General features: G+C 54.4%; 1 protein-coding gene across 1 annotated transcript in view; it reads left to right on the plus strand.

Moving 5' to 3' along the window:
- The window catches only part of NOS2 (nitric oxide synthase 2), a 44,543-nt gene that overhangs the window by 23,939 nt on the left and 6,109 nt on the right, over positions 1–14,495 (plus strand). Inside the window, exons 15-26 of the mRNA XM_029211004.1 lie at positions 597–701; positions 1,651–1,700; positions 2,026–2,200; positions 2,945–3,077; positions 3,959–4,037; positions 4,825–5,006; positions 7,149–7,312; positions 8,280–8,487; positions 10,106–10,193; positions 10,645–10,766; positions 11,083–11,231; positions 12,214–12,408. Coding sequence (XP_029066837.1) covers positions 597–701; positions 1,651–1,700; positions 2,026–2,200; positions 2,945–3,077; positions 3,959–4,037; positions 4,825–5,006; positions 7,149–7,312; positions 8,280–8,487; positions 10,106–10,193; positions 10,645–10,766; positions 11,083–11,231; positions 12,214–12,408 — 1,650 coding nt within the window. The remainder of the gene's footprint in view (positions 1–596; positions 702–1,650; positions 1,701–2,025; positions 2,201–2,944; positions 3,078–3,958; positions 4,038–4,824; positions 5,007–7,148; positions 7,313–8,279; positions 8,488–10,105; positions 10,194–10,644; positions 10,767–11,082; positions 11,232–12,213; positions 12,409–14,495) is intronic.

Genomic DNA, 14,495 nt, shown 5'->3' on the forward strand with positions numbered 1-14,495 from the left:
TCCTATACAGGGTGCAGTGCTAAATGTGAAGGGAGAGGAGGATGAATAAGATGCAGAGAAATAAAACAAAACTCCCAAGGGTGACTAATTCCTTCCACCAGCGTTGGAGTTGATCCTCCATCACTGAAGGCCTCCTGGGTCAGGTAGGCCTGGGTAGAACCGCGAGGCCGTGACACATGTCACCTGAGATTAGCTTCAGGCAAAGCATTTGGGTCCCCGAGGTGCCAGAGGAGTTGTCATTTTTGTAACCTGCTCATCCCGTTTTTGTGGAAAATATGTCCACGCGCTCAGAATTCAAGACAGCAATGGAAGCGGTGAGACGTGCTCTGATTTGGGACATGCAGTATTTTGGAGGCAAACCCTCCAGGGCTTGCTGATGTGTTCGCGTGGGAGAATCAAAGAATCAAGGATGCTGTGTTCAAATAGGTTCAGTAGACAGGGATTTGTTAAGTACTCACCTCCTCTGTGCCGGGCACCAGGGGACCGAGATGACGAAGGGGACTCCCGGCCTGAGTAGGGTGAGGGGAGCGCTGGGTGTCTGGGGAGGGCGCCAGCCTGGGAAGCAAGGGCTGATGTCCACCCTGGGTGCCGTGCAGGTTCTCTGCATGGACGAATACAGGCTGAGCCATCTGGAGGAGGAACAGCTACTGCTGGTGGTGACCAGCACGTTCGGGAACGGAGACTCCCCCGGCAACGGAGAGGTGGGTGGCCTGAGTCCCAGGGGTCTGGGGTCTGGTAGAGCCCAAGAGGACCAAGGAAAGGATCTGGGGACTCAGCATGTCCTAAGGAGGGCACTCGGGAGTGAGAGCTCATATCACTCTGGGTCGCCCTAAGGTCAGCCATTGGCTGCCTCCTTCGTAATTTCCTCTGTGTGCGTGAGCTGCCTTTCCTGTGACGAGCTTAATATATTTCAGTAAATTGACCTGCCTTTTTAAATTCAAAAATTCATGTTTAAAGGAAACTTTCTATCACTCGCACAAATGGAAAGCCAGCAGAAATTGGTCCCAGGTAAATCCAATGAAAGCCAAGCAGTTACTGAATTCTAGCTGGATACTGTTGCCTAACCATGGCTTGCTTTGTTTTTTAAAAAGAGTAATAAGCAAGTATGAGAGAAGTGTTAAGTCTCCATTAGCAGCAGTCTGAGATTTTCTCCCTAGTGTTCAGGACAAAAGAATGAAATAATTGAAACAGGAATAACTATAAAAAATTAAAGAAGAAAAGAATACTTTCTTACCATGTGATTTGACACGATTTTCCACCTAAAGTTATCTTGAGTTCCTGGGAAATCAGGGTTATTTCAGAGAATACGGGACCAGTTGTCACTCTGACAAGAAGAGAGGCTCATGTCCCATCAGGAGTCCCTCTGGAGATGCCCTGCTATAAGGCAGGCCCCCCTCTGCCAGGGCTGGATGGGCTGGGGGTTGGGCTGTCCTCGCCCCCCACCAAAGGTCAGGCCCACATGAGTTGCTAAGGCTGAACTTGTCCCTGAGTCCCGGCCAGGCAGCCCCACCTAAACCAACTTCCCTGCGAGCACCTTGAACTTTCTCCTGCCAGATATGTCCAGTTTTTAAATGAGCCACCAGAAGAAAGGGAAAAGTGGTGCTTTTATTAATCCTGTCCTGGGAACTCTGTGGTTCTCTCTCTTTCTAGAAACTGAAGAAGTCCCTCTTCATGCTGAAAGAACTCACCAACAAGTTCAGGTAAATCTCTTCCCCACTCCCAGAGGCTGGGTTCCAGGGACGGAGCTGGGTGTGTATAAGTGGAAACTTCCTGGGATGTCCAGGCCCAGAGACAGCCTGTTCTCAGAGGTGTTGTGGGTCAAAGCAGGGACACCAAGTCCCGTTTACAGTTCTGCAGGCCAGGCATGGGGTTGGTCGTGGGAGTTGGAGACGAGGCTCGGGAACCAGGGAGGACAGGAAGGGGGTGTGCACTGGCAGTCCTTGCCCAGCTGGGGCGCGAGGGTCGGAGGCTGGCCTGTGGGCGGGGTCAGCTCACCCAGGCTCCGTGCATGTCCTCCTCGGGCAGGTATGCCGTGTTTGGCCTCGGCTCCAGCATGTACCCTCAGTTCTGCGCCTTTGCTCATGACATCGACCAGAAGTTGTCCCAGCTGGGGGCTTCTCAGATCGCCCCAACAGGGGAAGGGGACGAGCTCAGCGGGCAGGAGGAGGCCTTCCGTGGCTGGGCCGTGCAAACCTTCAAGGTCAGTTCACAGCCGGAGCTGCCGCACAGCACCGGGAGGGAGGCTGCGGTGCACTCATGCCCAGGACACCTGTGCTGGGCATCCTGGGTGGCATGACCCCTGCTGGGTCCTGTAGGCGTGGTCCCGGGTGTGGGCCGGGATCGCAGGCCTGAGAGCTCAAGTCGCTGCTGCTTTCCCACAGCCCCCAGAAGAGCTCCACTTGACACCTCCCTGCCCTCGGGAAGCTGTGGTTTAAGATCTTTCCCCCTCTGATTATCCAGGTCACCTCCTGACATCCTTGTCTTGTTTCAGCGTCCCAGCCACAGAGAACTTGGGGACAGGGATATCTCAGTAGGTCTTTATCACCTGTGGCTTGACCCCACTGACTGAGAGAACTCCCTGAAGCAAAGCGTTTCACCCAGCAGTGGGGCTTACGAACACCACCTTGAGTGGGCCCGACATGGTTCCCAAGCCCACGTCTCCTCCACACGATTCCACGTCAGGAAAATGGGAGTAGTCACACCTGTGTCATAGTGTGGGCATGCGGATAAAGCGAGATGCTGTCATTATTACTATTCATGGTAATAGCAATAGCTACTATGTGCTGGGACCAGCCATGTTTTGGGTTCTCATAACGGCCCAACCAGATAAGTGTGCTTAGTAATTACACAAAGCTCTTAGCTCAGCTGCAAGGACTTAAAAAATGGTAGCTACTGCCGATGACAGGGATGATGGTTAACACCAGTCGGCTCCATCTTTGTCCAGGCAGCCTGTGAGACGTTCGACGTCCGAGGCAAACACCACATTCAGATCCCCAAGCTCTACACTGCCAGTGTGACCTGGGACCTGCACCACTACCGGCTCGTGCAAGACTCACAGCCTTTGGACCTCAACAAAGGTACCTGCTTCCCTGCACCACACGGAGCTTGCTCGCCCTTCCTGCCGGAGTGGGTGTCTCTGAGTCCTGAGCCTGGGGTCAAGGAGACCACTAAGACCCTCTGAACAGAGGCAGCTCTTCTGGGGCTACCAGCCATCTCTCTCTTGTTGGGTCCAAGAGCCTGCTGGGATGCAAGACTTGCAGGCGTGCTTCGTCTTTGAGAGAGGCGGTTTAGGAGGAAACCCTGGGAGGGCAGTGGAGAGAGAAGGACGCTCCTATGTGCCAGGCACTGTGCTGGACTCTTTGTGCACCTGCTCTAAGTGATCCCTGACACTCTCCTGTGAGAAAGGCACAGAGAGAGAAACTGAAGTTCAGGGAGGTACAGCAAGTTGCTAGCAGATGGCCCAGTTGGGATCTGGGCCCCAGCCTTCCCGCTCTAATGGCAGCCAGGTATTATGAAGAACATTTTTCAGAGGCAATTCCAGGCTACAGTCTGGGAACTCTGAACGGCCCATCTGGATGCTGTGCTTCTGTGCTTCCTCTTTTCCTATACCAGGACTACAGAGGTCCTACACGTTTCCTCATGCTTAGGATATCCCCAGCTTCAACTACGCTCTCCTGTGGATCCCAAGCCATGGGATGTCCTAGAAATTCCCATATTGGGGCATTTGCATTGCATTTCCCAATACCTAGCAGCGGCACAAGCAACCTCTGTCAGACCAAGGGTCTTTATTTGTGATTCAGAAACACAGTGGGGGAAAAAAGAAGGGAAGGAAAACCCCAGCACCACCACAGTGAGACACCCCAGGGTAACATCTGGGTGTAATTGACTCAGCACGTGGAGGCTGCCCCACCAACACTTAAGAGCCACATTGCCACTTCACTGTCTCTCTGTCCCACAGCCCTCAGCAGTATGCACGCCAAGCATGTGTTCACCATGAGGCTGAAATCGCAGCGGAATCTACAGAGTCCAAAATCCAGGTAGGGCAAAGGAGAGGGCTTCTTGGATGACGTTCCACAGATTTTATTTTAATCCAGGAAAGACCAGAGCAAGTCAGTCTTAGAAAGGAGAGGAGGGAAGTGTCCACTGGCATTAGCTAAGATGCCACTGGTAGGGTCAGCTTGATTGTTAACCCCTGTGGCCACCAGCACCTTTACATTGGGTCTCCATTAACCGTGGGCCAGTTTTCCAGCTTGGGAACGAGGCACCTGCTTCACTTCCTGTCCTTTGTGATTTAACTATTACACCAAAAGGGGAGGGCAAGAAAAACTCAAACTATTTGGCTTTCTTAAGAACTTTCAGGAAAAGTTTTGGCAGGGAAGGGCCTTTCCCCGCCAGGTCAGCCAGCAGTGTGGATTCTCTGTAGGTTTTGTTTTTCTGTGCTGTCCTTACATTCATTAGCGAAAGTGGGCTCTGTTCTAATAAGAACCAGATTTGTGCTAGACACTAGGAAAGGTTTGTCTCAATGCCCACATACCTCCTAGTGCGATGCTTTCTTTAGGCGGAGTCTGTGGTCAAGCTCTTGAGGGCTTGGGAGGGCTGCATGAGAGGATTCCTGTCCACCCTCTCCCCACGGAGAAGCCGCAGGTCGGGTCAGCCCCGGGCCCTCTTGAGCACCCCAGCCTCAGAATGCCAGCAACCCGTGTTCATGGAACCGGGCAGGAAAATGAAAATAGGGCACGTTTCCTGGGGAAACTGGCCCACCCATCAGGGAGTGCTGGAGGAAATCCTGGTGGCGTAACCAGAGGCTTCTTTTTCCTTCTGCAGCCGTACCACCCTCCTGGTGGAACTCTCCTGTGAGGGCAGCCAAGGTCCAAGCTACCTGCCGGGAGAGCACCTCGGAGTTTTCCCAGGCAACCAGCCAGCCCTGGTCCAAGGCATCCTGGAGCGAATGGTGGATGGCCCTGCCCCCCACCAACCCATGCGCCTGGAGACCCTCTGCGAGAACGGTGAGCCTTCTGCACAAAAGCCTCAGCTGAGGCCGCCCCCAGCATCCTCCCACCAAGCCCCAGCCCCACTGATGGGCTGGGCCCGGACCTGTGCTGTAAACGGGCAACGAACCCTGTCCTTCCTGCTGAGTGGTGGGCCTCTGAAGCCCGCGCCAGAGCAGCCTTGTACATAGTCCTCGACCGGCCGCCGGGCCAGCAGGAAGGGCTGCTTCTTTGGGACTCTCTGCCCAGCACCAGAGGCTGGGCTATCTTTCCCCTTCATTCTTTGCTTACCCGGCCATTTTTGTTGGTTGACCGATTCATTTTTCCATCAAAATTTTAACTACTCACATCTATATACCAGGCAGGCCCTGGGCTACAAAAATGAATGAGACTCCGTGTCTGCCCTCAGAAAGCTCACTACCTAGTACAGGATGCAGATATGCAAAAATAGTCATAATTATTATTATAATAATAACAGTAGCAGCCACCATTTTGGAGGTAGTTACTTGATGCCAGCATTTTACCAATACATGCATTGTCTCTTTAGTCCCACAACAGACACGCATGTGCAGCTTGCTTGGTGACATGATAGAGAAATGTGGAAACTATGAAAATGGTGAGCTTTGAAGATTCAGGTCCCTGATCCATCACTTACTAGCAATGTGACCTTGGGCATAGGAGTTAACCTCCCGAGGCTTTGTTTCTTTGTCTCTAAAATAGGGATAATAGAGCCTTCCTCGCAGGGCTGTGGTGAAGAACAGATGAGTAGATACGTGTGTGTACAACCTTCACCACAATTCTTGGCACCAAACAAATGCAGGAATGGAGGAACATCCATTTCCCATGGGCTAATCGACATTTGTCCGGAAGGTCAGAGGAAGGTAGTTTAATACACCCTGAAAGTCTCTTTGGATCCCAAATTTTATGTTTTGGAATTTATATTGCATTTTCATGATATTCTAATTTCATACTGCTTCCCCATCAAGGGTCTCATTTATGCCCATCTTCTGTGGGCAATGGGCAGGGCCAGACCATGGGTGACCAGGAGAGCTTGGCTCCTCCTGGCCATCCTAACTGGAGAGATGAGGCTGTCCTGGGGAGGGGTCAGAGTCCCCGTTGTGTGCTAAGGCGAGGCTCTCAGCCTATGTGGTGAGCACAGCACTGGGTGACAGGCACTAGGAGAGGAAAACTAATGAAATCAGCAATCACAGGCCTTCCAGCCCTTTGGACTAGCTCCCTGGCCTTAGCGTCCTCTGCAATCATGATACCTCCAAAAAATGTGTCCCCCTAAAGAGAGTGGCCAAAATAGGACAGCAGGAGCCTGAGAAGCAAAGTCTGGCATTGTTCCCCACTGTCCAGGAGAGTGTGAGAGAGCCTGCAACTCGGGGATAAGGGTACAGAGACATCCTTGTGACTGTAGGGGGACAGATGTGGCTCCTCAGGCCTGGGGTCTAGAGGAAACAATGTAATACTAATATTTTTACCTAATACGTGTACTGTTTCATTCAGTCCTCGTGCAAACTCAGCAGGACAGGTTTTATTATCACGTCCATTTCACAGAGACCGAACCCAAGTTCAGAGGGTTCAGTCAGCCTACTAGTAAGTGGGGAGCCAGAGTTTGAACCCATGTCTACTGGCTCCAGTGTCCATGCTGTGACCGCCCTGCATACGGCCTCTTGGCACTCCTTGAGACTTGCCACCTCACTTTGGGCTGAGGGCTGCTCACCCAGTCGCCCCTGGAGACTGCAGTTATGGGCTTTTCTCTAAATGAAGAACTGGCCTCTGGGGTGTACCTCAGTCTTTGGTGAATTTAGTCATGGTGAGTCTGTAGTTCAGCTGTGTGTGTCCTGCTGAAGTTCAGGTCTGGGCCAGAGAGTGACTGGACTCTGGTACATAGTTAGTTTTGCAGGATTGTGTCAACTTGGGTGCCCTTTGGAGGTCTGTTGACCAGCCTTTCCTGGCAGCCCTATCGCTGGGCACCATCTTCCTGCACTTGAGTTGGGCACATGAATCCTTTTGCTGTTCCTGGAACCAGAACTCCAGTGTCTTCTCTCCCCTGCAGCTGGAGGGTAGAGGGTGTCTATCCCAGATGCCTCATCACTCTTTGGGAAACCTAAATGGGACCTTTTTCCCATCCTGACTCCTTTCTTCCCTATCCAGGCAGCTACTGGGTCAGGGACAAGCGACTGCCCACCTGCTCACTCAGCCAGGCTCTCACCTATTTCCTGGACATCACCACCCCGCCAACCCAGCTGCTGCTCCGAAAGCTGGCCCAGCTGGCCACGGACGAGGCTGAGAGGCAGAGCCTGGAGACCCTGTGCCAGGTGAAGGTCGGGGCTGGTGGGTGAGCCAGGAGCAGGGCCCCAGAGTCGGGGACATTCTGAGCCTAGAGCTGGTCTTTAACCTCCAAGGGGAATCCACCCCAGCTTCCCAAAGTGCGATTTGTCAAAGGCTGGGAGGAAGCCAGGCATCCTCTCCTGTCCCATCTCTAGGACGTAGTTGTGTCAAATGAACTGAATTGTTTTGAATGTCTGCAGGATGCAACCAAAGTGCACTTCCTCAGAAATGAGCTAGAAAAGGAGAGCCACTCTGTCTTTTATTCCCCACACCTGGAACAAGCCTGGAATTTAGGAAGTGATGGAGGATGGATGGTGTGGATGAATGGATAATGGACACAGTAACAGATGGGTAGTTGAATTAATAAATGAATGAGAGAATGCCTTAACTCACCTGCAACTTTCTAGACCCAAGTCTTTGCAAAAGGCACTGAATATCATTATTACCGTCACCATTATCGCTAATTATCTTGATTCCAGCCACCTCCACTGCCCTTATCCTGTGGCTGCACTGCACTAACCTGGCACACATTTTCTCACTTAATTCTCACAACATCCCCATGAGGTAGGTGATGCTATCCTCATTCCACAAAGGTTAAGTAATGAGGACGAGATCCCACAGATAGTAAGAGCGTTCGGTCAAGATTTGAACGCAGGTCTGTATGATTCTGAAGCCCTTCCCCAAATTAGATTAGAATAAAGATTTGACTCCTGCCTGCAAGTTGCTGACAGTTAAGTTCTAAGCACACAAGTTAGGGAAATGCTACTCATTGGCCTGAGCTCCTCCAGGACAGAAACTTTTCCTCTCTAGCTCGGTGTTCTCAGCACCGTGGACAGCACCTGGTCCTTTGAAGTGTGCGCCGTGGGCGTGGATGAATGAATACTGGATTGTGACAGCCTCTTCCCTCTGTGTGGGGCAGGCGCCCTGAGACACTCATATTGCCCTGGCTTTCAGCCGTCTGATTACAACAAGTGGAAGTTCACCAATAGCCCCACCTTCCTGGAGGTGCTGGAGGAATTCCCGTCCCTGCGGGTGTCCGCCAGCTTCCTGCTCTCCCAGCTGCCTGTCCTGAAGCCCCGGTATTACTCCATCAGCTCCTCCAGGGACCACGCACCCACAGAGATCCACCTCACCGTGGCCGTGCTCACGTACCGCACCCGAGGTAAGGCTGGGGCAGAGGCTGTGGAGCGGCCCAAGCCTGCTACTTACTGGGCAGCTGTTCAACATCTCTGAGCTTTGGTCTCATCATTAAACACCCACCCTCCAGAGCTGATAACAGCGATAGGAGGAGTATGGGAGAGACTACCATGAACCAGGCACTGAGCTAACGTCTTTGTGTATGTGTGATCAGTAACCATGTGAGACGGGAGCTGTGTGCATTTCACGGGTGAGGAAACTGAGGCACAAAGAGGTTAAGCCACAGGTTCAAAGTCACCCTGGTAGCAGGTAGACAATGGAGATGCAAACCCAGGTAGTCTGACTGCTGAGTCCGAGTTCTTAACCACCATACTCCTCTCTACCGTCCAGCTCCTGTTGGGACAATTTAATGAGATCAGATGTGGAAAGTACCCAGTACTTAGTGGGCGCCCAGCGATTCTTAGTCTTCCTGATAGTCCAGCCTAAATACAGGGGTGATTCTGCCTTGATGGTTCATTCATTCACTCACTCATTCAGCGATGATTTATTTCATACCTCTTTATGCCTGGCACCACGGTGGGTGTGGAAATATAGCACACATAGACCCTGCCCTCATGGAGCTTCCCATCTAGAGGGAACAATGAAGAGAGACTCATAGAAACAGACAGCTGTCATTGTGTAGGTGCTAAGAAGGAAGGTGCAGGGTGCTGTGAGGGCAGAGGACGGGGGATGGGCTGACATACACTGGGAGGTCCCACACCTTGTCCAGCTGGATGAACCACGCCCCTGCCTTCTCTCCGTAACTGAGCAGTGCCTGGGTTGGCAAAGCTGGGGCGCTGGCTCACACCTCAGAGCCCTTTGTGCTCTGAGAAGCACAGTCACACAGTTCCTGAAAACTGGGCAGAGACTCTCTTTACTCTGCTAGAGAACATCTGCAGAGGCCAAGTCTCAACCCTCAGACCAGGAGCGGAGAGGCAGGCACATCCTGTGAGAGCAAGGTTCCATCCAGAGGAAAGCCAACGGGACTTCTCGAGTTGGTTGAAGTTCCCCTTAAATGCTGGGCCATTGGGAAGGGAACCTGGTGTTTCCACAAGCCCAGGAGGGGCCACTGGGGGAGACAGAGATGGAAGAGCAGACCGGAAGGCTCAGCAGCTTGTCCATCACCCACCCAGGGTTCCTACCAGCAAGGGCTGTACTCCTGAAGACACTGCGAGGAAGTGACTGTGGTCACCCTGAGGGGCCACTTTGTGCTACTGTCATCGGAGCTGAGTGATGGGCTGGGAGGGTCCCTGGAGAAACTCTTGGAAGGAGCATCAGAGTAGGAGTTAGGGAAGCTGAGCTGTGACCTGACTCTACTGCTACCCCAGTGACCTTGTACAAGTCACCTTCCCTCTCTGAGACTCAGTTTCTGCAGTGGCACAAGGAGAGCCTTGCACACTCTCTGAGTCCCTTTCAGCTTTTGCCAGCTCTGGGCGAATAGAGGGTGGAACTCAGAACCAGGAGAAAAACATTACTTTGATTAAAGCCTGCAGAGTGCCTGAGCGGGCAGTTCAGGGAGGTGCGTCAGTGTGGGAGGAGCCACTGAGAAGGTTCACGCAAGGGTGGGAGGGACGATGCTCGTCAGGTGTGTGCTGTCCTTACAGACGGCCAGGGTCCCCTGCACCACGGCGTCTGCAGCACATGGCTCAGCAACCTGAAGCCCCAAGACCCGGTGCCCTGCTTTGTGCGAAGGTAAGCACCCCCTCCACTGTGTCCATCATGGGACCACTGGCCCCGGGGAGTACTGGTTTGAAAGAGAGGAATCTGGGGTTTAGATGCCACTCTGGGCCCCTTGGCCCGTAAAGAAGGCACTAGGGTCACACTGGGCCTCTCCATTCTAACCCCCAGTGGTAGAGCATGGCCAAGTCTCTAGCAGGGACAGAGGTGGCAGCGATGTTGGGGCCCAGAGTACAATGAGGCTCAGCCTTTCTCAGAGGGACCCCAGGGCAAGGTGATGGTGCGCCTGGACAGGAGACATGAAGCAGCCCGCAGGACTTGGGAAATCAACTTTTAGCTCGTTGTCTTTTCTACCCCGCAACACTACCGCCCCCGGCCACACCCCCAGCTCCCCAGCCCCTGTCCTGCGTGTGCATCCGACCCAGGGTGTCTGAGGACGGGGCCTCTTTCCTCCTGTCCCCTTCAGTGCCAGCGGCTTCCAGCTCCCCGAGGACCCCTCCCACCCTTGCATCCTCATCGGGCCTGGCACGGGCATCGCCCCCTTCCGCAGCTTCTGGCAGCAGCGGCTTCATGATGCCGAGCACAAAGGTACAGCTGGAGGGTTTTGGGGGGTGCGGAGGGGGTACCAGGTGGTGCCCAGCACCTGCCTGGGAGTAGAACTGAAGCTGTAGCCACCCCGCAGATGTTTCCTGGCCCCTCTCCCAAGTTTGCCTCAGCCTGTATGGACAAAGGATGTGAATGCCCTGGGCCTCAGTTTCCTCATCTGTAAAGTGGGGACAGTGCTAGATAGAACGTGGGGATGAAATGGAATTCTAGTTGGGTGCGCAGCTCGACAGGCCTTGAAGCATGGCCCAGCCGCCCTCTGGTGGCCATCCTGGTAACTGCAGCCTACTGGGTCTTGCAGGTCTCCAGAGTGGCCGCATGACCCTGGTGTTCGGGTGCCGCCGCCCAGATGAGGACCACCTCTACCGGGAAGAGATGTTGGAGATGACCCGGAAGGGGGTGCTGCATGAGGTGCACACAGCCTATTCTCGCCTGCCTGACCAGCCCAAGGTAAATGCTGCAGCTGCCCGCGCAGTGGGTGGAGCATTAAAAGCACAGACTATGGTGGGTGCCTGGCTCCCCACAAGCCCCTCACTTCTCTGAGCCTTCACCTCCTCAACTCTAAAATGGAGGCGATTATACAGTCACCAGAGTGGCGTGTGAAGCAATTATGTTCACTCTTCCAGGAGAAGAGACGGGCCCTGAGACGTTCAGGGCTAAGTCAGAGTCACATGTGAGCCAATCCCCAGTGCCCAGCCTGCTGAAGGTCCTCGGCCGGCATGTACAGCTATCGCGAGGGTGGGGGGGGAGGTGGTCCAGGTCAGCTTCGCGCTCCAGCACAGCATGGCTGGGGGGCAGCCGCTGCTCCCAGCATGGCCCGCGGACCGGCTCTGCTGTGCTGGGTAGTACTTTGCCCCATGAGCCTGGGGGGTTGGAAAAGACTGTTGGCTCAGCCTTTGTGAACTGATCCCATTGGGCTCCTCCCAGACCTGGCACTCCGTGCCCAGTGCCAGGGTCACTGGGCATCTTGTGTAGAGAAAGAGGAGAGAGTCCCCCGTTGATTCCAGGACTTCTGTGTAACTGGGGAGCCCTGCTCTGAATTACACGGGGGATCTCGAGGACAGAGATTCCCTTTTGTGGGGTGTAGGCAGGTGGGCCTCAGAGCTCTGGGCAGGGTAAGTGGCTTGATGGATGCCTCTTTGAAGCACGGTGAATTCAGAGCAGATCAGGGAGCCCCACTAGAGAGTCAGCTCCTCAAGGGCATGGCTGTGGCCAGTATTCACCTCTCCAGCCCCAGCCTGGGCCTGGGCCGGGCAGGGCACCCATGCACCTCCTCATCTCAAGCCTGGTCCCCGTGCAAGGCCCTGGCCAGGAGGGTGCTCACCCCGCCACCCCTCCCACCTCCTATTCATCTCCCCGTGGCCGGCAGGCCTGACCGCAGCCTTCGCCCCCAGCACTGGGGGCCTGGACCCACCGTCTTCTCTGGCTTCAGGTCTACGTTCAAGACATCCTGCGGCAACAGCTGGCGGACGAGGTGCTGCACGTGCTCCACGAGGACCAGGGCCACCTCTACATCTGCGGGGACGTGCGCGCAGCCCGGGATGTGGCCCGCACCCTGAAGCAGCTGGTGGCCACCGCGCTGAGCCTAACTGAGGAGCAGGTGGAGGACTATTTCTTCCAGCTTAAGGTAGGGCCGCTGGCGTGTGGGCTCGGGATGCAGGCCAAGGACATGGGCCAGGGAGCCAGGGCCAGGGGGGTCAGGTTCACAACAGTCTGGGCTCAAAGGAATCCTAGAGGTGGCGGGAGGTCAGAGCTGGTCGGGCTGTTAGAAGGCCTAACTGTACATCCTGGTCTGGCTGCTCACTTAAACAAAGGCAAACATGTTGATTTTTCTACAAGACTCTCAGAGCCCCTGACAGGCTGCTGTGCGTCATGGCGCTTCAAGACTGGGAGAAAGTACACGGCATTTCCCAACCATATTTATCTCAGAGCCCACATTTCCTGGAGCCCCTTGTGAGACAAGCACTGGACAGGCTTTAGCGTCCATCAGAAAGCTTGGAGAGATGCATTGGTGGTCCACGCCAGAGCAGGTGTTCATGAGGGTTACATAGTCTAAGTGAGATTCGAGTATAATCTAAGTATGACAGCTGGGAAGGCAAATGGCTCATGAGTGTAGGTGTGATGGGGAAGCAGGGGGACCCTTGGGGCTTGGCCCAGCTTGGACCTGATGAGTGAGAGGTGGCTGCACCAACAGAGCTGACACCTTGGTCTCTGTTTTCCCTTAAAGAGCCAGAAGCGCTATCATGAAGATGTCTTTGGTGCTGTATTTCCCTATGAGGTGAAAAAGGATGGGGCAGCGGGGCTGCCCAGCAATACCAGAGCTCCAAGCGCCCACAGGAGAAGTTAAAGCTGCCACTGTAGAATTTAAGGATGGCACCAACTCTCGATTTTCTGAGGTCACAGGACTGGGGATATTGGAGGGAGATTATATCCCCAAGCCTCACATCTTATTTCCCCATATCCTTCCCTCTCAAATGCTTTACTTGACCTGCTACCCAGTAGCAGCCTGGACTGAGTGAGCCCTTTGCCGGGGTGATGGAGAGATGGGCCTCCCCGGTCCCTTGGAGACTAGATCTGCAGTGCCAGGCCTGGCCAGTGGGTGAGAAGGATGGAACTTCCTTGATTGCACCACTTGGGTGACCACCAGGAGGCGCTGTCACGTCACTCTGTATTTGGCGGCCTGTGTACAGTTATTTATGCCTCTGTATGTAAAAAAAACAAACCCCAGTCTGCCTCTTGAGCCTTCCTTGTATGACTCCTTGATGGAGATGTTTATACGAAATGCATTTTATTTTAACCACGTTGTATGTGCGTGTGGGTGTTTTGGAGGGAAAGCAGCCTTAAGCTGTATAGAGTTGGGGACTGAGGGGTGCCACAGCCTGGACAAAACTCCCCCACAAAGGGACATATCAGCGTGGCCCCATTGCTCCTCTGAAATGCCCACCGGGTATGGGGACAGCACACGGAGTTCTGTGCACATCTGAAGACCCGTGATGGGGGTAAGGAAGCACAGCCCGGCCTGCGGGCATGAGCTGCATCTCAGGAGGCGTCTCACATGGGGTGTGGCAGGGGTGCGAGGCTGCCAGGTCTTTAGCGAAGGCCTAGACCACAGCCCGGTCTTACGCAGTCACCGCCTTTTGCTCTGGGGCTGCCTGTTTCGTGAAAGTTTGGCCAGTAATGATTTGGGCCCTGGGTGACAGCACAGGTGAGGCTGGGCTGCGTGTCAAGGACTTGGCAGTGAGGGAAGGACACACATCTTTCACGGGGAAGGCTTCTCAAGGGACTGAGCCTGGTGAGAGCAAGGAAAGAACTCAGCCAGGGGCTAAGCGAGGGTTTGGCAAAATCTGGCTCCCGGCTTGGGTTGGGCCTCTGTCTCACTGACTCCCCGGCCCACTTCTCCCCTCCACCACTCCTGCTCGGGTCCGGTAGCTGGGGAGAAAGGGGCATGCGACCTCAGCGTCCCAGCGACGCATCTGCACGACAGTCCCCTAGACCAGTGCCTCTCCCACTCCAGTGTGCAGCAGACCACCTGGGATCTTGTCACGTCGCAGGCGCTGAGGAGGTCCGAGGCAGGGCCGGGGATTCACGCCCCCAGGTGCTGCTGGTACTGCTGGTCTGAGGATGCTCTGAGCCCCACCCTGGTTCCCGAGGACAGGATTCTTGGAGCTAGCAGGATGCGTTGGCATCATGGGGACACAGAGCTGGTCCCCATGC

Source organism: Monodon monoceros, unplaced genomic scaffold (assembly GCF_005190385.1).
Source record: "Monodon monoceros isolate NGI ecotype Baffin Bay Population unplaced genomic scaffold, NGI_Narwhal_1 Super_Scaffold_9, whole genome shotgun sequence".
Lineage (NCBI taxonomy): Eukaryota > Metazoa > Chordata > Mammalia > Artiodactyla > Monodontidae > Monodon > Monodon monoceros.